Raw genomic sequence first — 27,791 nt, forward strand, 5'->3', positions numbered from 1 at the left:
TTATAGTTTATTATAAGATATTAAAGATAGTTCCCTGTGTTATACAATGAATCCTTGTTGTTTATCTCTTTTACACATGGTAGTGTGCTTCTGTTAACCCCATACTCCCAATTTATCCTCCCCTACCCCTTGCCACTTTCCCCTTTGGTAACCATAAATTTGTTTTCTGTGTCTGTGAGTCTGTTTCTGTTTTGTAAATAAGTTCATTTTTACTTTTTTTTTTTTGATTCCACATGTGAATGATATAATATTTGTTTTTCTGTGTCTGACTTACTTTACATACTATAATAATCTCTAGGTTTCATCCATGTTGCTGCATATGGCATTGTTTCATTCTTTTTTATGGCTGAGTAATATTCCATTGCTTCCCGGGTGGCTCAGTGGTAAAAGAATCTGCCTGCCAATGCAGGAGCTGCAAGAGACACAGGGATTTGATCTCTGGATTAGGAAGATCCCCTGGAGTAGGAAATGGCAACCCACTTCAGTATTCTTGCCAGGTTAATCGCAGGGACAGAGGAGCCTGGTGGACTACAATCCATGGGATCGCAAAGAGTTGGACATCACTGAGCGCACACGTATGCATGCAGTATTCCATTGTGTGTGTGTGTCTGTGTATATATACATATTTGCACACCACATCGTTATCCATTCATCTGTTGCTTCCATGTCTTGGCTGCTGTGAACAGTGCTGCTGTGAGCAGTTGGGGTGCGTGTATCTTTCCAGTTAGAGCTTTTGTCTTCTCTAGATAGATGGTGTATATATAGATGTATGTATTTCTAGATGCATGATCCTGGATCATATGGTAACTCTCTTTTTAGTGTTTTGAGGAATCTGTTTTCCATGGTTGCTGCACCAGTTTACATTCTCACCAACAATGTCGGAAGGTTTCCTTTTCTCCATACCCTCCCAGGATTTATTATTTTAGACTTTTTGATGATGTCTATTTTGACTGTTGTGAAGTGGTACCTTATTGTAGTTTTGATTTGCATTTCTCTAACAATTGACTATGTGGAGCATCTATTCATGTGCCTGTTGGCCATCTGTATCTTCTTTAGAAAAACGTCTGTTTAGGTCTTCTGTCCGTTTTTTGACTGGGTTGTTTGTTTTTTCGATATTTAGCTATATAAACTGTTCATGTATTTTGGAGATTAATCTCTTGTCAGTGGCTTCATTTGCAAGTATTTTCTCCCATTCTGTGGGTTGTCTTTTCGTTTTGTTTATGGTTCCCTTTGCTGTGCAAAAGCTTTTAAGTTTAATTAGTAGTATTTTTATTACTCTAGGAGGTGGATCCAAAAAGATCTTGCTGCAATTTATGTTACAGTGTTCTGCCTATGCTTTCCTTTAAGAGTTTTATAGTACCCGGTCTTAACATGATGTGATTTTTAAATGGAATTTTTTATACTTTCTGATATTTCATTATTAGTATAAGCAAATGCAACAGATTTCTACATGTTCTATATATCTTATATCCTGCTACCTTGCTGAATTCATTCATCAGTTCTAACAGTTTTTGTATAGAGTCTTTATGGTTTTCTCAATGTATAGAGAGAGTATCATATCCTCTGCATACAGTGATAATTTTACTTCTTCCCTACTAATTTGGATACGTTTTCTTTCTTTTTCTTGTCTGATTGCTGTGGCTAGAACCTCCAATACTATTAGAATAGAAGTTATTGTCTTGTTCCAGAATTTATTGGGAAGGCTTTCAGCTTTTTACTGTTAAGTATTGGGTTGGCGTGGGTTTGTCATAAGTGGCTTTTATTATGTTAAGATATATTTTCTTTATATCCACTTTGGTAAGAGTTTCTTTTATCATGAATGGATGTTGAATTTTATCAAATGCTTTTTCTGCATCTTTTGAGATGATCATGTGGTTTTTGTCTTTTGTTGATGTGATTATCTGCTTTTTACTGTGTGAAATAAATTTGAAAATGTGTTGGTTGACTACTTTGTAAGTTCACTTATGAAGCAAGAAGACAGTTTTGTTGTGGATCCATTATCAGCCTTTTGCTAATTGGCAGAACTTGAGCCATGGGGAAAACAGTCTCAAAACCAGCCATATCTTAGTTAACACTCCTGTCATCCTTCCCCATTTCTCCTTTCATGGATGGTCTTAGTTTCTCAAGGAGATTTTGAGAGACATAACTTTGTAACTGACTATTACAAAGATAAACCCTGCCATGTTCTAACCTTAGCTTTTGCTGAGAATTGGGTTGGAATGTGTCATTCAGCCCCACTGGCTTTGCTATCTTTCCTCTGGTAGGATTTTTGTTAGTGACAATGGTAGTTTTTGTTTTAATATAGTTGTGTCTCAACTAAACATGTGTTGAAGGTTGAATTTTTGTGAATCACTCGTTAATATTTAGTAGACAGTAGTGTAGCATGTGTCTTACGAAGGAGGGCTCCTACCTGGACTGTGGTGATACTACCTGGATAAATATCCACATGCTGTGTATACCCTGCAGGCTCCTACTCAAAACAGTTCTGTTTTGCTTATGATGGAGGATATTTTTTGTCATTTTGAATTATGACATTAATCAGTGGGTCTGGCTTGCCCTGTGTGTAGATGGTAGGCCCAGAGTAGAGGTAGGGAAGAAGGAAGAGGGGGGAAGAAGGAGAAGGGGGAGAGAAGGGAAGGGATGGAGAAAAAGAGCATGAATAGAAACCTTTCATCATTCTGAACAAAGCTTCCTTGAAGAAACAGGTGTTGGCATCTGGGGCGTGATTTATGCAGTTGGATTAGTTTTTATGATTTCTGTCGAGTGCCAGAAAAAATTGTCCCAAGGAAATTCTACCCAAGTCTCCCTGACCCTATATCATCCCTAAAAATCTTTTAGTATTACTTCATAGTTTCTGAAGTAAAATAATTTGTTCCATATCTCCTTTTTCTGTTTCTTTAAAAATAAACTAATAATAATAATAAGTTGCTTCTTTAAAAATAAAAATCTGCCTGCCTTACTTAGAAATATTCCTGTGCTTCTACTTCTGGGAATCCATTCTAAAGCAGTAATTCCTAGATAAAGAAAGAGCTTCACACTCAACGGTGAGATAGTATTTATTTAATTAAAAAGTGGAAGCAGTCTGGTGAGGGGAAAGTGATGTTGTGCATCCATTAGTAATACATTTATGGCTGGCTGGATGACTCTTCTGGTACTGCCTTCTATTTTCCACTCCAGCCACACTGAATAGTCTTTGGTCTTCTGTGGACACCGTGTTGCTAAAGCGAGCACGACACCATGCATTTTAGAAACAGCTTTATTGTCATATAATTGACACATCATAAACTGTACATTATTTTAATAGTTTATTTATTTATTGGCTGTGCTGCACAACTTGTGGGGTCTTAGTTCCCTGACCAGGGATCGAACCTATGCCCCCCTGCAGTGGAAGCATGGAGTCCTAACCACTGGACCACTAGGAAATTCCCTAAACTGTACATGTTAAAGTGTATAATTTGATTATTTGTAACATATGGATGTACCCATAAAGTCATCACTACAAAAAAAGATCATGAACATATCTGTTACCCTCAGAGTTTCCTCCTTTCTTTTTTTTTTTTTTTTAACAATTGTTTATTTAGTTATTGGCTGTACCGAGTTTTTGATGCTGCACGGGCTTTTCTGTAGTTGAGGCAAGCAGTGTGTGGGGGGTACTCTTTCTAGTTGTGGTGTGTGGGCTTCTCTATGGCGGAGCACAGGCTCTCGGGCACTCCGGCTTCAACAGCTGCAGCTTTTGGGCTCTAGGCGCAATAGTTGTCGCACACAGGCTTCATTGCTGCACAGCATGTGGGATCGTCCCAGACCAGGGATTGAACCCGTGTCTCCTGCCTTGGCAGGCGAATTCTTCACCACTGAGCCACCAGGGAAGCCCCTCCTCCTGTCTTTCTTTTCCATTCCCTCCCTTATTAGTAGGCAACCACTGATCTGCTTTAGGTTATTATAGATTTTCTAGAGTTTTTAAATAGAATCATACATTATGTTCTGTTCTTTCATTGAGCTATAATTTACAATTTTATTGAGATATAATTTACATACCATAAAACTCATTCCTTTTAGGTGTACAATTCAGTGATTTCAGTAAATGTAGAGAGTGGTATGGCTTCCTCCATGGCTCGGTGGTAAAGAGTCTGCCTGCTAATGCAAGAGACACAGGTTCGATTCCTGGGTTTTGAAGATCCCCTGGAGAAGGAGATGGCGACTCAGTCCAGTATTCTTGTCTGGGAAATCCCACGGACAGAGGAACCTGGAGGCTACAGTCATGAGGTCCCAAAGAGTCGGACATAACTTCACAACTAACCACAGCAACATAGAGCTGTATGTCATAACCACAGCCAGCTAATGTTTCCATAGCCCCCCAAACTTCCCTGTACTCATTTGCCCAGAAGTTCCCTTGTGCCATCCCTACCCCGTCTCCCAGCCCTAGGTATCCACTGTTTCTGTCGATTTGCCTTTTCTGGACTTTTCACATGGTGGAGGCATGCAACATGTAGTCTTTTGTGTCTCACTTTTTCACTTGGCATAATGTCTTGATGTTCATCCTTGTTGTGTGTGTCAGTAGTTGGTTTCTTTCTATTACTGTATAGAGACCCATTGTATGGACATGTCATAATTTGTTTATCCACTTGTTGATGGACAGTTGGGTTTTTCCAGATTTTGGCTATAGATAAAGCTGCTAGGAACATTTGTGTGGTCTTTGTATGAACATACATTTAAATTTTTCTTGGGCAAATACCTGGGAGTGGAATAGCTGGGTCATATCATAGGTTCTGTATTTACTATTTTAAGAAATTACCGAATTGTTTCCCAAATAATTGTACCATTTTACATTCCCATTAGTAATGTATGAAAGTTCTCATTCCTCTGCATTCTCACCATCACTTGGTATGAGTCTTCTTCATTTTAGATATGGTAATAGATGTGTAATAGTATCTCATTATGGTTTTGTTTGCATTTCCCTAATTACTAATGATGTTGAATATCTTTTCATGTGCTTATTTGCTATCCATATGTTTTTGGTAAAGTGTTCATGTTTTCCCCCATTTAAAAAATTGGATTGTTTTCATATGTATATGTGTGTGTGTGTATATACACATACACACACACACACACATATATATGTTTTGCATATAAGTGATTTATCAGATATGTGTTTTACAAATATTTTCTCAGTCTCTGGCTTCCTTTTCATTCTGTAAGCAGTGTTTTTTTAAAAAAATTTAAATTGAAGTATCCGTGGACTGAGGAGTCTAGCCATTTTTTCAGTGGATCATGCTTTTGATCTTCTGTCTCAGAAAGGTTTCTCCTAAGTTTTTTTCCAAAAGTTTTATAGTTTTAGATTTTAAATTTAGGTCTGGAAAAGGCTAGGAAATGGTTTCTCTCCCTCCTTTTGATCAGTCTCGCTAGATTTTCTTGAAGACAATCCTTGGTTTCATTTCTTTTTCTCTATTGCTTTCTCTTGTCTCTTACTGATTTTTGTTCTAATTTTTATTATTTCATTTCATTTTGTTCTCATTTTTTATTATTTCATGGCTGTTTAATTTGGATTTCATTTGCTCTTTTTTTCTAGTTTTTTTAAGGTGTAATCTGAAGTCGTTTATTTGAGACTTGCTTCTTTTTAATATGGGCATTTTTGTGCTATAAATTTCCCTCTAAGTACAGTTTTAGCCACATCCTACAGATTTTGGTATTTTGTATTTACAGTTTCATTCAGTTCAGAATACTTTTAAATTTCCATTTTGCTTATTCCTTTGACTTTTGGATTATCTAGAAGTGTGTTATGTAGTTCTCAATGTTTGGGGGATTTTCTAGATATTGTTGTACTGTTGCTTGTAATTTAGTGCTGTTGTAGCCAGTGAACGCTGAGACTTAAATCATTTTAAATTTATTAAGACCTGTTTCAATGCTGAGAATACAGTCTATCTTGGTAAATGTTCCAAGTGCACTTGAAATGAACATGTATACTACCATTATTGTTGGGCAAGTGTTATATAAATGTCAGATCAAATTGGTTAGTGTGGTTCTATATCCTTATTTTCTATCAATTATTTAGAGAGATAATGAAATATCACACTCTATTTTGTAGATATATTTGTTTCTCCTAGTGTTAGATTAGCTTCTTATACTTTGAAGTTCTGTTATAGATAAATAAATGTTTAGGATTATTGGGTCTTCTTGATGAACTGACCCCTTTATCATGGTAACATTTATCCTCTTTATCTCTGTTAGTATTCTTTCCTCTTTTTTTTTTGTATAGTTCTTCTGTGTATTGCCACCTCTTCTTAATATCTTCTGCCCCTGTTAGGTCCATACCATTTCTGTCTTTTATTGGGCCCATCTTTGCATGAAATGTTCCTTTGATATCTCTAATTTTCTTGAAGACATCTCTAGTCTTAACCCTTCTATTGTTTTCCTCTATTTCTTTGCATTGATTGCTGAGAAAGGATTTCTTAACTCTCCCTGCTATTCTTTGCAACTCTGCATTCAAATGGGTGTATCTTTCCTTTTCTTCTTTGCCTTTCATTTCTCTTCAATTCACAGCTATTTGTAAGGCCTCCTCAGACAGTGATTTTGCCTTTTTGCATTTCTTTTCTTCGGGGATGGTCTTGATCCCTGCCTCCTGTACAGTGTTATGAACCTCCATCTGTAGTTCATCAGGCACTCTGTCTATCAGATCTAATCCCTTGAATCTATTTGTCACTTCCACTGTATAATCATAAGGGATTTGATTTAGTTCATACCTGATTGGTCTAGTGGTTTTCCCTACTTTCTTCAATTTAAGTCTGAATTTGGCAATAAGGAGTTCATGATCTGAGCCACAGTCAGCTCCCAGTCTTGTTTTTGCTGACTGTATAGAGCTTCTCCATCTTTGGCTGCAAAGGATATAATCAATCTGATTTCGGTATTGACCATCTGGTGATGTCCCTGTGTAGAGTCTTCTCTTGTGTTGTTGGAAGAGGATGTTTGTAGCTCTTGCCCTCCTTCATTCTGTACTCCAAGGCAAAATTTGCCTGTTACTCCAGGTATTTCTTGACTTCCTACTTTTGCATTCCAGTCCCCTATAATGAAAAGGACATCTTTTTGGGGTGTTAGTTCTAGAAGGTCTTGTAGGTCTGCATAGAACCATTCAGCTTCTTCAGCATTACTGGTCGGGGCACAGATTTGGACTACTGTAACACTGAATGGTTTGCCTTGGAAATGAACAGAGATCATGCTGTCATTTTTGAGATTGCATCCAAATACTGCGTTTTGGACTCTTTTGTTGACTGTGATGGCTACTCCATTTCTTCTAAGGGATTCTTGCCCACAGTAGTAGATATAATGGTCATCTGAGTTAAATTCACCCATTCAAGTCGATTTTAGTTCGCTGATTCCTAAAATGTCAATGTTCACTCTTGCCATCTCCTGTTTGACCACTTCCAATTTGCCTTGATTCATTAACATTCCAGATTCCTATGCAGTATTGCTCTTACAGCATTGCACCTTGCTTCTATCACCAGTCCCGTCCACAACTGAGTGTTGTTTTTGCTTCAGCTCCGTCTCTTCATTCTTTCTAGAGTTATCTCTCCACTGATCTCCAGTAGCATATTGGGCACCTACCAACCTGGGGAGTTCATCTTTCAGTGTCCTATCTTTTTGCCTTTTCATTCTATTCATGGGGTTCTCAAGGCAAGAATACTGAAGTGGTTTGCCATTCCCTTCTCCAGTGGACCTCCTTTTATCAGAACTTTCCACCATGACCCATCCGTCTTGGGTGGCCCTACACGGCACAGCTCATACTTTCACTGAGTTAGATGGGCTGTGGCCCATGTGATCAGATTGGTTAGTTTCCTGTGATTGTGGTTTTCAGTTTGTCTGCCCTCTGATGGAGAAGGATAAGAGGCTTATGGAAGCTTCCTGATGGGAAGCTTCCACCATAGTTTGGCCCCAGGTAAGTAACAGGGAACTTCCAAATGTTCAAGCTGGTTTTAGAAAAGGCAGAGGAACCAGAGATCAAATGGCCAACATCCGATGGATCATCGAAAAAGCAAGAGAGTTCCAGAAGAACATCTATTTCTGCTTTATTGACTATGCCAAAGCCTTTGACTGTGTGGATCACAATAAACTGTTGAAAATTCTGAAAGAGATGGGAATACCAGACCATCTGACCTGTCTCTTGAGAAACCTGTATGCAGGTCAGGAAGCAACAGTTAGAACTGGACATGGAACAACAGACTGGTTCCAAATAGGAAAAGGAGTACGTCAAGGCTGTATATTGTCACCCTGCTTATTTAACTTATATGCAGAGTGCATCATGAGAAACGCTGGGCTGGAAGAAACACAAGCTGGAATCAAGATTGCTGGCAGACATACCAATAACCTCAGATACGCAGATGACACCACCCCTATGGCAGAAAGTGAAGAAGAACTAAAGAGCCTCTTGATGAAAGTGAAAGAGGAGAGTGAAAAAGTTGGCTTAAAGCTCAACGTTCAGAAAACTAAGATCATGGTATCTGGTCCCGTCACTTCATGGGAAATAGATGGGGAAACAGTGGAAACAGTGTCAGACTTTATTTTTTGGGGCTCCAAAATCACTGCTGATGGTGATTGCAGCCATGAAATTAAAAGACGCTTACTCCTTGGAAGGAAGGTTATGACCAACCTAGATAGCATATTTAAAAGCAGAGACATTACTTGGCCAACAAAGGTCCGTCTAGTCAAGGCTATGGTTTTTCCGGTAGTCATGTATGGATGTGAGAGTTGGACTGTGAAGAAAGCTGAGCGCCGAAGAATTGATGCTTTTGAACTGTGGTGTTGGAGAAGACTCTTGAGAGTCCCTTGGACTGCAGGAAGATCCAACCAGTCCATCCTAAAGATCAGTCCTGGGTGTTCATTGGAAGGTCTGATGTTGAAGCTGAAACTCCAATACTTTGGCCACCTCATGCGAAGAGTTGACTCATTGGAAAAGACCCTGATGCTGGGAAGGATTGGGGGCAGGAGGAGAAGGGGATGACAGAGGATGAGATGGTTGGATGGCATCACCTACTCGATGGACATGGGTTGGGGAAACTCCGGGAGTTGGTGATGGACAGGGAGGCCTGACATGCTGCGATTCATGAGGTCACAGAGTAGGACACGACTGAGCCACTGAAGTGAACTGAACTGAAGTAACAGGGAGGGAACACAGCTCCACCCATCAACAGAAATCAAAGATTTACTGAGCATGGCCCCGCCCATCAGAACAAGACCCAGTTTCCCCCTCAGTCAGTCTCTCCCAACAGGAAGCTGGCGGGCTACAGTCCATGGGTTGCAAAAGTCGGACATGACTGACTGACTGACACACTTAACTGATTCTTATAATTAAGCATATATGTAATTAGCAATAAATATTTCTAAGTATTTACTCAAGGTAAATTAAAATGTGTTTACAGAAACATTTGTATTCTAACATTTATAGCAGCTTTATTTATAAGAGCTGAGAACTGAAAGCAACTTAAATCTCTATCAGTAGATGAATGGGTAACACATTTTGGTATTATCTCTATAATGGTTGACTCTGTGTGTGTGTGTGTGCAGGTGTGTGTGTGCATGTGCACGCACGCATGCGCTCAGTCGAGTCTGACTCGTTGCGACCCTATAGACTGTAGCCCACCAGGCTCCTCTGTCCATGAAATTTTCCAGGCAGGAGTGCTGGAATGGTTGCCATTTCCTATTCCAAGGGATCTTCCCTACCCAGGGATTGAACCCTTGTCTCTTGCATCTCCTGCATTAACAGGTGAATTCTTTACCACTGTGCCACCTGGGAGGCCCATAGTGGTATGTTCAGTTCAGTCACTCAGTCATGTCTGACTCTTTGCGACCCCATGAACCGCAGCACACCAGGCCTCCCTGTCCATCACCAACTCCCAGAGTTTACCCAAACTCATGTCCGTTGAGTTGATGATGTCATCCAACCATCTCATCCTCTGTCATCCCCTTCTCCTCCTGCCCTCAATCTTTCCCAACATCAGGGTCTTTTCAAATGAGTCATCTCTTTACATCAGGTGGCCAAAATATTGGAGTTTCAGCTTCAACATCAGTCCTTCCAGTGAACACCCAGGACTAATCTCCTCTAGGATGGACTGGTTGGATCTCCTTGCAGTCCAAGGGACTCTCAAGAGTGTTCTCCAACACCACAGTTCAAAAGCATCAATTCTTCGGCACTCAGCTTTCTTTATAGTCCAACGCTCACATCCATACATGACCACTGGAAAAACAATAGCCTTGACTAGACGGACCTTTGTTGACAAAGTAATGTCTCTGCTTTTTAATATGCTGTCTAGGTTGGTCATAACCTTCCTTCCAAGGAGTAAGCGTCTTTTAATTTCATGGCTGCAATCACCATCGACAGTGATTTTGGCACCCAAAAAAATAAAGTCTGACACTGTTTCCACTGTTTCCCCATCTATTTGCCATGAAGTGATGGGACCAGATGCCATGATCTTGTTACTCGGTAATAAAAAAGAGTGAATATGATATGATATGAATCTTAAAAATGTTATGTTGAGGGAAAGCAGCCAGAAACAAAAATAGTTTGTGTGTGATTCCTTTTATATGAAATTCCAAAAAACCCCAAACTAGTTAATCGTGACAGAAACAAATCTGTGGTTGTCTGAGCCTAGAGATGGAGGCAGGAGTTTACTGCAAAGGGCATGAACCAGCTTTTTAAAAAAAATTTGGTTGACATACAACATTATGTTAGTTTCATAATATTTGGGTTTGATCCCTAGTTTCGGAAGATCCCCTGGAGGAAGGCATGGCAATCCACTCTAGTCTTGCCTGGAGAATCCCCATGGACAGAGGAGTCTGGGGGGCTGTGGTCCGTGGGGTTGCAGTGACTGAGTGATTAAACACACCCACAGTCGCCTTTAGTGTGGCCCTTGACTGTCTTTCCAGCTTACCTTCTGTTATAACACCCTGCCTCTCACTTTGCTTATGACCCTTGTTTCCCAACATTAGCCATGTTAATCTCATTTCTTTTGACTATACGCATCTCTCCCTTCAGCCTCTTGTCTAGTTTACCCTTGATTCATGTCAATGTATGGCAAAAACTATTACAATATTGTAAAGTAATTAGCCCCCAACTAAAATAAATAAATTTATTAAAAAAAAACAAAAAACAAACAAACAAACAAACAAAAAAAAACCAAAACAAACAAACAAACAAAAAAAAACCCCTCATCTCAGGACTCTCTGCCTCCAGAAAGTCTTCATTTATTTATTAAACTATCCTTTACGTGCTTCCTCTCCAAGAAAGAGAAGTACTCTGATGGTGTTTCTTTGGTTCAGTCACAGCTCTTAAAGGTATAGTTACCATTTTGGGTTGTGTTTCTAGTCCTTTCTTCCCCAGTAGAGTGTGTACTTGTTGAGCACAGTGATTATATTTTATTTATGTTTTGGATCCACAGGTCTGCTTTATAATAAGTGCTTAATATATATTTGTTGAAAGATTGAATATAAATGTTAAGTGAGAAAAGGAGGTAAAACTACACATGGAGCGATTATTACTGCTTTGTTTTAAGCAAAACTTTTTGCATAGACAGCAAAATACTGGGAAGATTTATATCAACATTTTTTAATACCAATTTGGGTGGTAAGATTAATTTCTTTAGTATTTTTGGCAGTTTTGAATTTTTCAGAAAAACATTTAACTTGCAGTTATTTCTTGAGACATTATCTTAAAAACTGACTGTATAACTGTTGCCTATTCAAATGAATTTTTGCATTTCTCTAGGTCCACAGCACAGACACAGTTTTTAATCCCTTAACCACAGACCTGAGTGTGAAGATTCCTGGTTGGTCAGATGTATCAGTTCAACGTGAGACATCAGAGGATCCCGGTGCTACTCCTAGCATTCAGCAAGTAAAAAGCCCTGAGAAAGTCCAGATTGCTCACCCTCTGCCAGTGGCTCCTTCCCACAATTATGCCACCCCTACCCCCCAGGCCTCTTTCCAGAGCACCTCCACACCACACCCAGGTGAGCCCTTTGCTTCTCTCCTTGGAGATAGGATGGGGAAATAGAGATTTTGATGCAAGTGTTCCCTTTTAGTGGGAAGAAAGGACAGAGGCATGACTTTTATTAATAAATACTGTAGATTAAAGAAATAATCCTGTCAGTTAGTATCCCTGTAATTATAGTACATGGTCTCTCAATCCTTTTTTCAGTAAGCTCCAAACCTATGGGAATTCATGAGGCTCTTTCTAGAGTAGAATTCCACTGCCTAGACTCAGTTAAATAATGATCAGGGAACCAGGCAGAGACCACTGGGAAGACAGTTGATCTGTACAACTATTTGCCTTCTGAATGGCTGATTATAGGTCAGAACATTTGTGCTCTGATTTTGATAGCATCTTTATTTAAAAAAAAAAAACTTATTTAGGCCATACCACGTGGCTTCTGGGATCTTAGTTCCCCAACCAGGGATCATACCTGGGCCTCAGCAGTGAAAGTGCTAAGTCCCAACCAGTGGACCGCCAGAAAATTCTGTATCTTTATTTTTAAAGCAGCTCGTAGAAAGGAGATTTATACGGAACATTCCTTTAGCAGCAGGTCTGCTTCATAAATTCCATTCTAAGATATTAGGAGGAAATGGTTAATCAAGGAAACTAAGTTGATCTTTATCTCCTGAAAAAGTCAACAAAGTGAAGCAAAGCCAATGAAAATGAATTTTTTTGCCAGTTTTTAATTTCCTTAGGTTTCCTTTGGTGGTAATATAATGTGAAATCTAGGGTTTCAGTCCTGTGGCATTAAAATAATTTTTGTATTCAGGCAGGCTGGTTGTGATTTTTGGTACAGTTGTGAAAGATTTGGGCTGTGCTGTGTTTTTGTCCATTATACTTTCTCTCAGTATGGTGGTTTCTTTCTTTTCTTTTTTCCTCTTTTGAAAATTGCTTCAGCAGTTCTTATTCCACATCCTGGAATGTCTAAATCCTGGGGTGTCTAAATGCTGAAGTTTCCATAATGGATGGTTTCATTTCTCCCTGAGTGCAGTATTCCCAGGCAGACAGATAAATCTCAAATTTCATATTTGTATAGGAAACCCTTTTCACTTCCCAGTCTTGGAATATGGATGAACCAGCCAATTGTTTGCTTTAAGCTCTCTTAGTTCTTGGGTCTCATCCAAATGAACAATTATTGTTAGAGAAATAAGATTTATATAATTAGTGGTTCTCAGAAGCCTGTAAACATTTTTGAATGTTACAACTGTGGAGGAGGGGTGCTACTGACATCTAGTTAGTTGGTAGTAACTAGGTATACTACTAAACATCTTACAGGGTGCAGGATACCCCGTCAACCTCAACACACACACAAATAATTGGTCCAAAACGTCATAGTTGAGAAACTTTGACATGTATGAAGTAGCTGGTGAATAGCAGAAAGGTAGTATCTAATTATTAGCTGATGTGGATGTTCCAAATGCAGAAGTAGTTCAGGAAGTAGATTAGTTTGAACTGAAATGGTCTGGAAAGATTTTTTTTTGGAGAGAAGACTGGCTTTTAAGCCAGAAACAAAATACTGTACTTATAATAAAGTAAGAATACACCCCAGTTGAGGGAAATAGTTTTAGCAAAGTCCCCTAGCGTAGACCATGGTTTCTGTGGAGCCCAAGAGGGAAAATGAATATAGCTAGAGGCAGAATCAGGGGTAGGAAGGATGAAACAATGTAATCCAATGATGATGGATCTCTTATGCCAGGTTAGGAGTTTGGACTGAAGCATGAAGTATGAGTGGGGGTCTTAAGTAGAAGAGTAAAATGGTGGGTGAGTATTTTAGAAAAATTTTGGCAATAGATGTTTTAGGAAGACAGAATGTATTAGAACGGAGAGAGCTAGCAGAGGAAAGACCAATTAAGATTCTTGAAATTATCTAAGTCTATGGTTATATTGGTTGAAATGGAAAGAAAATTAAGGCTGGTCCTGTGGTCAGCATTTCTTTGAGAACTTTATGTATTTTATCAACATAAAGATGATAAAACAGAGCTAAACTCTGTTTATTGAATTCTGTGAAAACTACTATAGAAGGAGGGCTTAGGGAAAGGCCATAGTTAAAATACAATGGAGAAAAACTCAAGAGAGAAAGGAAGAAAAGTGGAATAATACGGTATCATAGCAACCAAGAGTTTTTTTAAGATGGAGGCAGTCAGCAGTATTAGATGCTACAGAGGTGAAGGTTAAGAGTTGAGAAACAGCTATTAGATTTGCTAAAAGCACTTTGTTGATGACCTCTGAAGATCCTTTTCAGTGGAAAAGTGGGGCAGAATCACATTTCAAGGGATTAGAGAGTTGGTAAATAATGAAGACAGTAGCTGAAAATTGTTTATAGAAGAAATTTGACTACAAAAGAAAGGAGAGAAATAAGATAGTCTGGACCTAATTTCTTATCTCTTGTGTACTGACTTCCTTTCCAGTTATAAAGGAACTGGTGGTGTCTGCTGGAAACAGTGTTCAGATTACATTACCTAAGAATGAAGTTCAGTTAAATGCATTTGTTCTTCCAGAACCAGATGCAGGTAAAACGTCCACTTAATTTGTATAGTATTTTCATTTATAATGATATCTACGTACATTTATTTGTTCTAAAAGTCCTATGAGATTGGGATATAGCTTGCACATGTACAAATATTTATATGATATGAGAGGCAGTATAATGTTTGAGATCATAGGCTTTGATATCAAGGCTGGATTCAAATCATAGCTCAGTCAGTTATTGTTGTTCAGTCTCCAAGTTGCATCTGACTCTCTGTGGCCCCATGGACTGCATGCCAGGCCTCCCTGTCCCTCACCATCTCCTGAAGTTTGCCCCAGTTCATGTCCATTGAATCGGTGATGCCATACAACCATTTCATCCTCTGTTGCCCTCTTCTGCCTTCAATCTTTCCCAGCATCAGGTTCTTTCTAAGGAGTTGGCTGTTTGCATCAGGTGGCCTAAGTATTAGAGCTTCAGCATCAGTCCTTCCAATGAGTATTAAGGGTTGGTTTCCTTTATGATTGACTGGTTTGATCTCCTTGCTGTCCAAGGGACTCTCAAAGAGTCTTCTCCAGCACCACAGGTCAAAAGCATCAATTCTTCGGCTTTCTGCCTTCTTTATGGTCCAACTCTCAGACCTGTACATAACTACTGGAAAGACCATAGCCCTGACTATACGGACCTTTGTTGGCAGAGTGATGTCTTTGCTTTTTAATACACTGTCTAGGTTTGTCATAGCTTTCCTGCCAAGAAGCAATTGTCTTCTAATTTCATGGCTGCAGTCACCATTTGCAGTGATTTTAGAGGCCAAGAAGAGAAAATCTGTTACTGCTTCCATCTTTTCACTTTCTATTTGCCGTGAAGTGATGGGACAGAATGCCGTGATCTTAATTTTTTTAATATTGAGTTTTAAATTGGCGTTTTCACTCTCCCCTTTCATGCGCATCAAAAGGCTCTTTTGTTCCTTCTTCGCTTTCTGCCATTCGAGTGGTATCATCTGCGTATCTGAGGTTGATATTTCTCTCGGCAATCTTGATTCCAGCTTGTAACTCATCCAGCCTGGCATTTCTCATGATGTGCTCTGCATGTAAGTTAAATAAACAGGGTGACAATAAACAGTCTTGTCATACTCTTCTCAATTTTGAATCAGTCAGTTGTTCCATATAAGGTTCTAACTGTTGGTTCTTGACCTGCATACAGGTTTCTCAGGAGATAGGTAAGATGGTCTGGTATTCCCATCTCTTTAAGTCATTAGCTGGATGATTTTAAGCCGATTATTTAACTTCTCTAAGTTTCCATTTCTTTCTTAGTAGAATGAAGATAGTAATCCCTACTTCATAAGGTTACTTTAAGGGTAAAATGAAATGGTATATAATGTACCTATATACCTTAGTCCCTAGCACATAGTGGATGCTCATTAAATGTAGATTTTATTATATCCATTTAAAAGAGGAAGAAACTGAGACTCAAGTTAACCTGTTTAATATATAAATTAGGGGATTATTAACTTATTATTTAAGAAAACTTTTGTAATATGAGCATCCCTTTCTCCTTTGAAGTATATTTTAGTATGCCAAAGTTTGACTTACAAACACATGTTTTCTCAAGACTGTGACACGAAGGGAAGCATACTTTGATGGAAAATTATTGCATTAGGTTTGTGTTATTCTCTTATAAGGTAGGTCAAGTAGCTAGTTACAGGGTTAGTTAAACAGAATGCCATACTCTATTCAGGATGGGGTCCTTCCATTTTAGGAACACATTTCTGGTACAGTATCCTTACTTTCTGGTCCTATTTATGCAAAAAGTACTTTTCCAGAACCTAAACGCCCTCTCTTTTCTGTATTTCTGCCCTGAAATTGAGTTTTCCTTATCAATTTGTTCTACCTTCCTATAAAGAAACATTTTCCTTTCCTATTCTGGTGATAAGGTGAATGGATTTGGTGGCCTTTGAAGATGCAAGTGAGGAAAGAACTGCTTTGAGCTACAGTTGCTTCCACTCTTTTCTGAAAGATATCCTGGCTCTACTGTATTTTCTTTTCTTACCCCTATTTGCATGTACCCTTTATGTGGGTGAGTTAACATCACCTTGCGTGTCAGTCTTCCAAAACACATCAGTTCAAAAACAGATTCTTTCAACTCTCCTTTTCCCAGTTTCTTCAACCTTTATCTGATGATACATGAGATGGATGGTTTCAAACTTTCAAAGGTTGGGGACAGTGAGGCAGGACCAGCTCTGCCTGTCCTTCATCTGCCTCGTCTTCTTTGGCAACCCTGAAGCACCTCTCAGGATCCCTCTGGGTTCAGAGACGTGGGTTGAAAACCACTGCCCTAAATCGTTAAAACCAGCATTCTGTCTAACAGACCTCCGTTGTTCCTACCCTTGGGCAAATTCCTGTCTGTAAGGCATAATTCATCCCCCTGAGCTTTTTTGTCCTAGGAATATTGTCATATTTTGAAATCTACGTTGCTAGCCTTAGATATGAGAAAATTGTCAGTTCCTAAACTAGTGTGAGTCTGTTTTCTGTGTGGAAAAATTTTTTCTAACTACGGTGCAAGAAGCGTCATCTCTTAGCACCAGTCCTACTTCTCCCACTTCTTTCCTGCTCCTCACCTCACCTGACTTTACATCTACATTTATTAGAGCTGCCTGGGGCTGACAGTTGGCCAAAACAAAGCCAATATTTCCTGGAGGAAGAAAGAGTAGAAGATCTTGTATCTCAGGCTTATAAAGTAAAATCTCGTCTTAAGTCTGTTTGGAATTAAGTTCTATGTGTTAACTTTAACTTTTGAACTCATGGAATAAGAAAAAGATGACCATTCTCTGTAAGCACTTGAGACTTTTTCTTTTTCCTTTTATTTTTCCCTTTTTGGGTAGTAACTTAAATTAAACCTTCCTACCAAATCTCACACTTTCCTAGCCATTAAATGCATTTTGTTCCCAAAAATATTTAAGACCACTTTAACTGGGGAGGAATTCCACTTAGATAACAGAGTTCTATGGTCACTCTAGATAGTCATATAGTCTAAGCTGCAGATGAGGACCATTTAATGCTTCATTTGATCTTAATTAATTTCAGTGGGGCCTGTTTTAAATGGGCCATCCCCTATCACCTTCTGCAGTGTGTTATTTAGCTCAGCAGGAATGAAGTAGCTCTTTTAACTCACCAGGGTGTGATGACCTCAGTGAGACGAGCATTGTTAGCACTCCGTAAAAAGCTATTTTTGAACCATGTTATTTAGAAGTCATTGCTGTTCTTTGTTGCAAAAGAAGTTTTGCAAGAAAATGGCCTTTGTCCCCAGTGAGTTCATCCACAGTGGTTGGTAGGGCATGTATTTTCACTGGATGCCACACCATGCCAACGTGGTATTTTAGGGGAGGATTGGTCCAAAGCAGGGTGGAAATGGGGCAGGAATGAGCTTGGCTGGGGGGGAGAGTGGAAGAAGCCCTAACTGTAGCCTTCAGCAGAATCTACCCTTCCTTTCAACAGACTGTTTGGTTTCCCTTTGGCTTTAGGGTGAATCTTGAAAGTTAAGATCTTGTCAAGACTAGAAGAATTTTGTTATTGGCAGGCTGTGTGGCTGCCCTCTTTGTGTGTAGGTCTGTGTTGTCATGATTTTTGTAACTGCCCTTCTATAGGAGAATCCTACACCTATGACTGGCAGTTGATTACTCATCCTAAAGACTACAGTGGAGAAATGGAAGGGGAGCATTCCAGGATCCTGAAGCTGTCCAAGGTGAATTTGCCTACTGTCATTTGCAGGGATGGGGTAGAGGTCTTGGCCATTTTCTAAAATGTATAATATAGAACTTTCTGTCCACACGAAAGTTAGGAACAATCTTTCAAAAGTGAATCCTCCAAAAGTCTGGCTGGCTGACATCCAGTATTTGTTAGTGTATGATTCTCAAATTTTCATTTATGGTGAGAATATAAGCATAGTGGTGATAGCTGAAAATATACACTAAACAGCTTTTAAGGGTAACATAAGGATTTTAGAATTTGGGAGATAAGCTAGGTTATTTGTGGCCGTATGACTGTGTAAATTGGCTCAGTCTTTTTTGGGATTCTGTATAGTTATTAAGAGCCATAAAAATGTTCATGTTCTTTGGCCAAGCAATTTCTCTATCTGTCTTTCTTTCTTTTAACAACTGTTCATTGTACATTAGTTATATGGCAAGAATTGGGGATTTACTATTTACTAATCATAATATTAACATTTAGGGAAAATAGAGTCTAGTAGGTGCTACTGACTGAAGCAGGTAATTTTAACAGGGATACACTGGGTCAGTATAGGGGGTATTAAAGCCCCAGGGAGTTAGAGTAGATTTCTTAAAAGAGTTGGCCTAGTTGAATCATGAAATGTGGCTGGCGGTGGCTCAGGCGGTAAAACGTTTGTCTGCAATGCCGGAGACCCGGGTTCAATCCCTGGGTCGGGAAGATCCCTGGAGAAGGAAATGGCAACCCACTCCAGTACTCTTGCCTGGAAAATCCCATGGACAGAGAAGCCTGGTAGGCTACAGTCCAAGGGGTTGCAAAGAGTCGGACATGACTGAGCGCCTTTACTGGATAAAGGGTGGAGTGGTAATACCCCAAACAGAGGAAGGAATGTGTCCACTGGGCTGAATGATAGAGAGAAGTATGGGGAAAAGGGCATTATATGTGGCTCATCCTGACTGGACCCCATGGTATGAGAAGAGCAGTGGCACCTATGAGTTGGAGGGAGGTGGGGGCCAGATTGCACGGAGCCTTGTGTGCTAGAAGGACTGATTCCTATCCAGAGGGAGCCTTTGAAGGGTTTTAAGCAGGAGAATGACATGTTCAGACTTTCAGTTTAGAGAGATCACCCTGACTGCAGATTGGAGGAGAGAAGACTCACACTAGGGACACAGTGAGGAATCTGTTGAGACATGTAGGTATGAGATGATAATAGTCTGAGTGAAAAAAACAAAAAAATAACATAAGCCTTGAAAACCACCCACTGGAGAAGGAAATGGCACCCCACTCCAGTACTCTTGCCTGGAAAATCCCATGAACGGAGGAGCGTGGTACACTACAGTCCATGGGGTCAAAGAGTCAGACATGACTGAACGACTTCACTTTCTTTCTTTCTAAAAACCACCCATTGAGCACTTTGCATGTGCTAGACACAGTGCTAATTGTTTTATGCAATTATTTCATTTAACTTTCCTAACAACCCCAAGATGTAAATATTGATATCTGTTCTACAAATGGCAGAGCTAAAAATTAGAAAAATAAAGTGGTTTGGTCTAAGTGCACAAGGCTATTAAACAGTAGATTTGAACTGGAATTTTCCATCTCTGAAGCCCATGCTCTTAACAACTGTGCTATGATGAATGGTTAAAAACTAAGGTGGTGAATAGTGTGAGTAGAGAGAAGTGGGTAGATTTGAGAAATATTATGGAGGTCAATCTGGTGGTCAGTTAATTGGATGGAGGTGTTGGGGAAGAGAGGTCTAGGATAATTTTAGCCTTTTGGCCTAGGAACTTGGCTGGATGTTGGTGTATTTGTGACAGTATTCACTGAAATGAGAAGTATAGAAAGAGGAGCAGCTTTGGAGGAGATTTGCAGATGATTAATTCATTTTGGGACAGAGTGAGTTTGAGGAACCCATGAAACATTTGAGTGGAAGTGACCAATAAGTAGCTGAGGGTAAGGGGCTAGAGATCGGGATGGAGGTCTGGGCTGCAGAGATAAATTTGTACACCAGCATCAAATAGATGACAACCAAAGCCATGGTAATAGATAAAATCATCCAGAGGTTATATAGAGTGAAGAAGTAAATGGATTGCAGTTGGGATCCTGGGGAACACAGTCATTAAAGGTATGGAAGGAAGAGGAAATGGGAGAAAAGGAGGAGTAGGCACAGAAGTCGAGGAAGGGGAGCATTACAGGAAGAAGGAAGTGATCAGAAATGCTACATGCATTCGATTAGCATGTACTCAAAGGAGATAGTTCAAAAGAAGAAAATCATTTTACCTGAAAGATGTTCATCACAGCATTAGTTATAATATTTAAATTTTGAAAACAACTCAAATATCCAGCAATGTGAAATGCTTATGTGATTATGGCACATTTATTCACGTACTATTCTGCAGCCATTAAAATGACTATTAAAGAGACTGTTCTAATGTGAAAAGTGTTCATGCTAAACGAATCAAAGAAAGAACAATAAAAAGTTTGATGCATACCCTGATTTTAGCTAGGCCCTGAATACTGCTGAAATAATGAGCTCCTTGAAGGCAAGGACCTTGCCTTATTCATCTCCAAACCCCAAGCCTAGAACAATGACCGTATATAATTGGTTCTCAATAAATGTTTGCTGAACAAATGAACTGTTTATAGCTCTTTTTTCGTGTGTGTGGTAAAAGATTAGAAGGATATAAGAAAAATATGATTAATTGGGGTATTAGGACAATGGGATTGTGGGTTATTTTTTTGTCGTTATGTTCATACAGTTAGTAGAAATCAGGAGGGGAAAATATTCAGGTATCTGAGAGCTATTTGGTGTTTTTACAAAATGTTTTTCTTTGCAGAGTTGATTGTTTTAATTTCATAACTGAAGTAGGATGGTTGGGCCCTTAATGTTCTTCTGAAAAGAAAATGGGAGTACAGAGATACTGAAATCCCTTCTGTTGTTTAGAGTCAGCTAGTAATAAGATTCACATTAAAAGCTATGGTTTTTCAGTTTCTAATTTATTGTTTCATCTCTTCGGCTTGTTTACTTTCTCCATTTTGGAAATGGTGCAAGCACAGGAGTATGCAAGAATCAGCATGGAAAAATTTAGATATATGTGTTATTTTAAATATAATTGCTGCTGTTGGTGGTTTTCTAAAAGATCTTCTCTCACTTCTGCAGCTCACTCCAGGCCTGTATGAATTCAAAGTGATTGTGGACGGTCAGAATGCTCACGGGGAAGGCTACGTGAATGTGACGGTGAAACCAGGTCTGTTTCCCAGCCCCAGCCCTGGCTCCATTGCTCCCTCTGCAGGATTCCCAAGGAGATGGAGATTTAACTTTAGGGGTCTTAAATTCTCATTCCTTTTTGGTAATATATTTCACATATTGGGCAATTCCTAGTTCAGTGGAGTAAAAGGTTAGCCTGGCGAAGTGTATGTAGTTTGATTCTAATTGGCATACCTGGCTGGGCAGGGAAGAGTTGGTCACGTGGCCCACAGTGTAGTGTGGCCTGTCTGCTTGAGAATTACTTCTCCAAGTGGGTCATGCTGAGAGGGGACCATGTGTTGTAATTAAGAGACACAGGAAAGGCAGGAGCCTGGGAGAAGCGTGCAGAAAGAGAACCAGGCCAGTGGCAGGCTCTGTCTGACCTCTTTCCAGAAGTGTGGGCCTTTGCACACAGAATTCCTCATTTAAACCCTGCCAGTCCTCTGTTATCTTGGAAGCCAAATCTCATCATTCTTTTCAAGTGATCCCCTGGGGCTTCTCTTGTGGCTCAGCTGGTAAAGAATCCACCTGCAATGAGGGAGACCTGGGTTTGATCTCTGGGTTGGGAAGATCCCCTGGAAAAGGGAAAGGCTACCCACTCCAGTATTCTGGCCTAGAGAATTCCACAGACTGTATAGTCCATGGGGTCGCAAAGAGTCAGACACGGCTGAGTGACTTTCACTTCCACTTTCATTGGTAGATTACAGTGCATTAACAAGATATCTTATTTTGCATTTTCAGAAAAATTGGGGGGTAGTTGGAAAGTGACACATACATTGGCACAAATTCTTAATACTGTTTTCTGTCTTTGTTGGTAAAGGTTTTCTTTTCCTTCCTTGAACTTTGTAGCCAAAGTAATCCCTTCACCTTCTTAAAAATGTGTTAAGCATAAAGACCGTTTGATCATTTCTCAAAGTGGAGGCTGCTAGGTTTGTGGGTTTGTAGCTCACATTCATGAGAGTGGACTGAAGTGTTTTGTTACCTTCCCAGCACTCAGGCCTAATAATCTCACACACAATCAGCTCAGGGATGGTGGAGAAATCACCCATTATTTTTTCACACAGTCTGTGCCAAGAGATAGTTTGCTTGCCAAGTCCTTTATTGCACAAAGCTTGTTTGTTGTCCACCTCTATTCAGCTTACCTGAAAGCAGTCAGTTGCTGCTATAGTACTTATAATATACTAGATAGTGCATGAGCATTGAAAGTATGCACAGGGCATGGCCTTAGCAATCGTCAGGTTTCCAAGAGGTTTTAACAATCCCGGGTGTCTTAGGTTAGAACATCAACCTGATCTTGTGACTTTCCCATTTGGTGATGCTCAGCTATCCAGTTATGTAATGGAAACTGACATACACTGCACTCAGATATGACCTGCTTCTCCTATGATATAATTTGTGAAGCCCTTCTTCCAGTTTCTTGTGGGTCATTTTTTTGCAGAGCCCCGTAAGAATCGGCCTCCTGTTGCCATTGTGTCACCACAGTACCAGGAGATCTCTCTGCCGACCACTTCTACAGTCATTGACGGCAGCCGTGAGTACATGTCTCAGCATGATGTTTTAGAAGAGCATTTGCTGTGTACTCTAGTAAAGGATTTGCAGCCAGCTGTGTCTGAATACTGTTTAGACTAGTCCTCTTGGCCATGCTATGGGAAGACCAACTATCTGAAGCAATCTATTAGGAAGTAAAAACTAAACAGGCATTTTTTAAAATCCCCATGTGGCCCGACTAAAGTAATAGTTCTTCTCTGAGATGGTAAGAAAATAGTATTATTCATATACTTAGCGTTATATTCATTGAAGCTTGCTGATTTTCAAAGTCGCTTGCCTGGAGTTGCCATTCTTAGTTATGAAAACAAAGCTCCTTCCTATCTGTCATGGCAAGATAAGTACCTGAGAGTCTTGACAAAGAACTCTCACTTAGCCATCACTGCCTAACAAGATCCTTGTCAGCCTTCTCCTGGAGGGACTCAGAATGTTCCTCCCACCTCTGCCTGGGCTCATTATTAACATTTTACCCTTCAGAGTGGTGTCACCTGATGGGTGACATGAGAGGATTTCTGGGTCTTGGCTGTGTGTGTGCACTGTCATCTCACCAGTGTTCACTTGGTTTCTTTTGAGACCCATTAAGGTCCAGTTACCCTGACTGTCTTGGCACCACCAGTGGTTTCTGGTAGACGCAGTCACTGCTTAGCAGAGGAATCTCTAGCAAGGTTAAACATTTCATGTAGATGCTTCTGGCAAGCAAAGGAGGATGGAAGAGTAGCAGGCCAAGAGGAAGAGACAGAACAGAATGAAACACTTGTGAGAGTGGTAGAAAGAGTTCACTTAGTACCATTTATTTTATATTTTTGAATACATCAAAGTTAAATAATATGTAAAGGTATATAGTGAAAAGAATTATTATCATCCCCGTCTCCCAACTGTCCAGTTTTCCTCCAGACAACCAATGGTATTATTTTATGCATCTTTCCAGAGATATTTTATGTGTTTATAAGAAAATACACACACACACAAAAAAGAAAATACACAGTCTATAAACAACACATTACACACACAGTTATGTACAATGCTTGTTTCTATATGTTGGAGAATTTTTCTGAATTAATACAAGCAATACTTCTTCATTCTCTTTTTCTTTTAATGATTACGTAGCCTTCTGTTATATGAATGTATAATTTCATTGTATAAATATATACTTGTTTTCAGTCAATCTCTATTGATGACCATTTAAATTATTTTTGATTTGATTTTAAAATAATGTTACCACAAATAATCTTATAAGCAGATAGTTAACACAAATATTAAATATTCTACAGATTTATAACACAAGTGCAAGTATATATATAGAATTAAGTTCCTCGAAGAGGTATTTCAGGGACAAAGATAAATTTTCCTAGATTGCTGTTTATAGAGGTTTCAGTTTATGCTTCCACCATGACGTTATGAGGGGTCCTCTTCCCCCACACCTTTACCCATATAGTCTGTTATGAAATTTTGGTGTTTACCAATTAGCTAGGTTAAAAAGTACTGTGCTCAGTGTAAATTTTCTTTTCTTTTCTTTTAAGTAGGTTGAGTATCACTTTTGATTTTACTTTTTTTATACAGTAGCATTTTAACCAGAGGCTGCCTATGTTGGAGTCCTTGGAAAACTATGAAATGGAATATTCATAGAGAGGCAGAATGACCTCATAATCCAAGGAAAGAAACACTCTGGAGAGATAGTCTGTAATTTCATGAAGTTTTCCTAGACTTTCCTAAACTCATAAAGTTTTCCTAAATACAGTGAAGAGAGAGTCTGTAACTTCATGAAGTTTTCCTAGCAGTTGCCCTGGTTTGTGTAAGCTGGATAAGTGCTGAGACCCAGTGCTCTCATGTTGTAACTGATATTTCTTTGTGACCAAGAAAGCACTGATGATGATAAAATCGTCCAGTACCACTGGGAAGAACTTAAGGGACCTCTGAGAGAAAAGAAGATTTCTGAAGATACCGCCATATTAAAACTAAGTAAGCTCGTTCCTGGAAACTACACTTTCAGGTAAATTTGGATCCTTCAAGCTTACCATAGGCCATTTTTTTTCCCTGTTGTGAGTTTTTCATACTTTAAAGAGTAACTCTGACAGATATCAAACTCCCTGTAGAGTTGATTGATAATAAAGCCTTTGGTTCCATTGGTTCTTTAAGCCATGTGGTAATTGTGGTCAAAACAGTGATAACTTTTTAGGGCAAAGGTCCTTGCGTAATAGATCAGGATCCACACAGCTAAACCTTCTCAGAGCCATACTTGGCATATATCCAAACTGTTTTATGGAATTTTTGTCATAAACTAGAAGGGCCCATCTTCCTTTGCCTTTTCTCAGGAAAATTCTGTAAGGAATCTACTCTCATCTCTTCCCTTTGGGAAATGCTTCCTCAGCTTATGATATCTCAAAATCCTTGCTAACTGCTGCTAAGTCGCTTCAGTCGTGTCCAACTCTGTGTGACCCCATAGACGGCGGCCCACCAGGCTCCGCCATCCCTGGGATTCTCCAGGCAAGAATACTGGAGTGGGTTGCCATTGCCTTCTCCAGTGCATGAACAGGAAAAGTGAAAGTGAAGTCGCTCAGTCATGTCCGACTCTTAGCGACCCCATGGACTGCAGCCTACCAGGCTCCTCCATCCATGAGATTTTCCAGGCAAGAGTACTGGAGTGGGGTGCCAAATCCTTGCCTTTGACTAATTATTTATTTGAATATAATTTGTAGGATTTTTCTCTGTTGGGGACTTTTCAGAGAATATGATTCAAAGTCAGTTCTTTCTTTCTTTTTTCTTTTTTTTTTCCCATAAACTCCCCTCCCATCCTGGCTACCACATAACATGGAGCAGAGTTCCCTGTGCTCTACAGTAGGTCTTTGTTGGTTATCCATTTTAAATATAGCAGTGGGTATGTGTCCATCCTAAAGACCCTCTCACTCCCCCCCTCCCACTTGCAACCATAAGTTTGGAGAACTATTTTGAATTAAAAGAAGTTAACAGCTATTGTGTAAGTATACAACATGCCAACAACGAAAGGTGTATGACATTTGATGGATTGTTCCCATGTATTTTTTAAGAAGGAAAGTTTCCAGGCTGACAGCCACTCAGAGAAAGCTTGAGACCAGGGAGGGAAGTACAGACCCGGAGAACAGAGATCCTCCCACTAGAGTAGGGCTGTGTCCAAATGTGGCCCTGTATGAGGTCTAGGAAATGGGAAACAGACTGTGGGGGGCACTAATCCCCCAGAAATGGGAGCCCGAGAGTCTCTTCCCCATACTCTTAGTACTTTTTGTCCTTCCTCTTCTTTTTTTTTTTTTAATTTATTTATTTTAGTTGGAGGCTAATTACTTTACAATATTGTAGTGGTTTTGCCAGACATTGACAATGAATCATCCATGGGTTTACATGTGTTCCCCAACCTGAACCCCCCGCCCACCTCCCTCCCCATCCCATCCCTCTGAGTCATCCCATTGCCCCAGCCCTGAGCACTTGTCTCATGCATCGAACCTGGACTGGTGTTCTGTTTCGCGTATGATAATATACATGTTTCAATGCTATTCTCTCAGATCATCCCACCCTCACCTTCTCCCACAGAGTCCAAAAGTCAAAGTCAGTTCTTTTGGGAGCTAGCATTGACATACTAGATTGTGATTAGTGAGTATGAGGCTGATTCTAGAGTAATCTTCCTTGTATTTGCATTATTCCTTGTATGCTGCAAAGCACTTGTACTTGAGTGTCACACAAACACCATATGTACACTATACTACCCTTATTTTACAGCTGAGAAAAATGAGGCTAACTACTAACTTCTCTGAGGTCACACAGCTAGAGCTGAAATGCAGATTTTCTAACCCCCAAGGTCAGGGCTCATTCTACTCTGCTCCTTGACTTGACCTGTGTGTGTTTTGTCTATGCTTCCTTGAATGCTCTTCTCAGTCTTTGAGGGTTCTGCCTCTCTTTAAGGACCTCCTCCGTTTTCAGCAAGGCTCTTGGAGATTCCTTCAGAGAGGAGCAGTCTCTTCATTCCCTGTTATACTCAGTGCCTCGGTGTGGTGCTTGCCATGGTGCAGCAGCTTGTTCACGGGTGTCTGTCCTCCCCACTGGACCTGAGATTCATCACATTTGAGACACTACCAGAGATGCAGCAAGGAATGTCCTAGCACAGCACCTGCCATATAAATAAATAAACAAGTTCTGACTTCGCAGCACTCTCACTGACTCCAGACTTCAAGTGAATGAAGGGCAGCTACCATTACAACAAGATAGGAGCCTTCTCACTGGCTTTAAATGGAAATATGAGTTGGTTTTTGCCTGGAATTTCTAATATAGAAACTTTAATATTTATGGAATTTAGCCTGGGCCATGTGATCCTTTTTGAAATAGTAACAAAAATAGCTACTGCTTCTTAGACATTTACTGTGTCTTTAGTGCTATTCGGAGCTCTTTGCATGCAACAGCTCATTTAATCCTTGTAACTGATATTATAATTATTTTACAGATTAGGAAGTACAGTCACAAAGAGGTTAAGTAACTTGCTCAAGGTCACATAGGCTGCTGACTCGAGTCTGAGCTTTTAACCATAATGTTAACCTAGAGCATTTCAGGTGAATGGGATATTGGGTGCAATTCTGTTTTTCCAAGCCTCAGTCCATAAAATGATGGGATTGGGTTTGACTAGCCTTAAGGTCCAATTTGTTTGATTCCACTTACCTTTTCTTGTCCCCTGCTTTTACATGGCAGTGGCCTCTTTCCCCAGCCCTGTGGTCAGCTGCTGTTTGGTTCCAGGATTTTTATGTGCAAGCCAGGGACTGTCTAAGGTGAAAGAGTAAT

The 27,791-nt window shown here is 39.8% G+C and overlaps 1 protein-coding gene across 18 annotated transcripts in view; it reads left to right on the top strand.

Moving 5' to 3' along the window:
* The window catches only part of KIAA0319L (KIAA0319 like), a 118,752-nt gene that overhangs the window by 48,262 nt on the left and 42,699 nt on the right, over positions 1 to 27,791 (top strand). For all 18 annotated transcript variants that reach the window (XR_014053325.1, XM_081488968.1, XM_081488976.1 and 15 more), the window contains 6 exons: positions 11,750 to 11,993; positions 14,425 to 14,526; positions 18,124 to 18,221; positions 21,363 to 21,450; positions 22,888 to 22,980; positions 24,852 to 24,984. Coding sequence is in view for 17 of the 18 variants with exons in the window: in XM_081488968.1 (XP_081345094.1) it covers positions 11,750 to 11,993; positions 14,425 to 14,526; positions 18,124 to 18,221; positions 21,363 to 21,450; positions 22,888 to 22,980; positions 24,852 to 24,984 (758 nt within the window). In the remaining variant the exon portion in view is untranslated. The remainder of the gene's footprint in view (positions 1 to 11,749; positions 11,994 to 14,424; positions 14,527 to 18,123; positions 18,222 to 21,362; positions 21,451 to 22,887; positions 22,981 to 24,851; positions 24,985 to 27,791) is intronic.

Source organism: Giraffa tippelskirchi, chromosome 5 (assembly GCF_054371585.1).
Source record: "Giraffa tippelskirchi isolate mGirTip1 chromosome 5, T2T-mGirTip1v1.2.pri, whole genome shotgun sequence".
NCBI classification, from domain to species: Eukaryota; Metazoa; Chordata; class Mammalia; order Artiodactyla; family Giraffidae; genus Giraffa; species Giraffa tippelskirchi.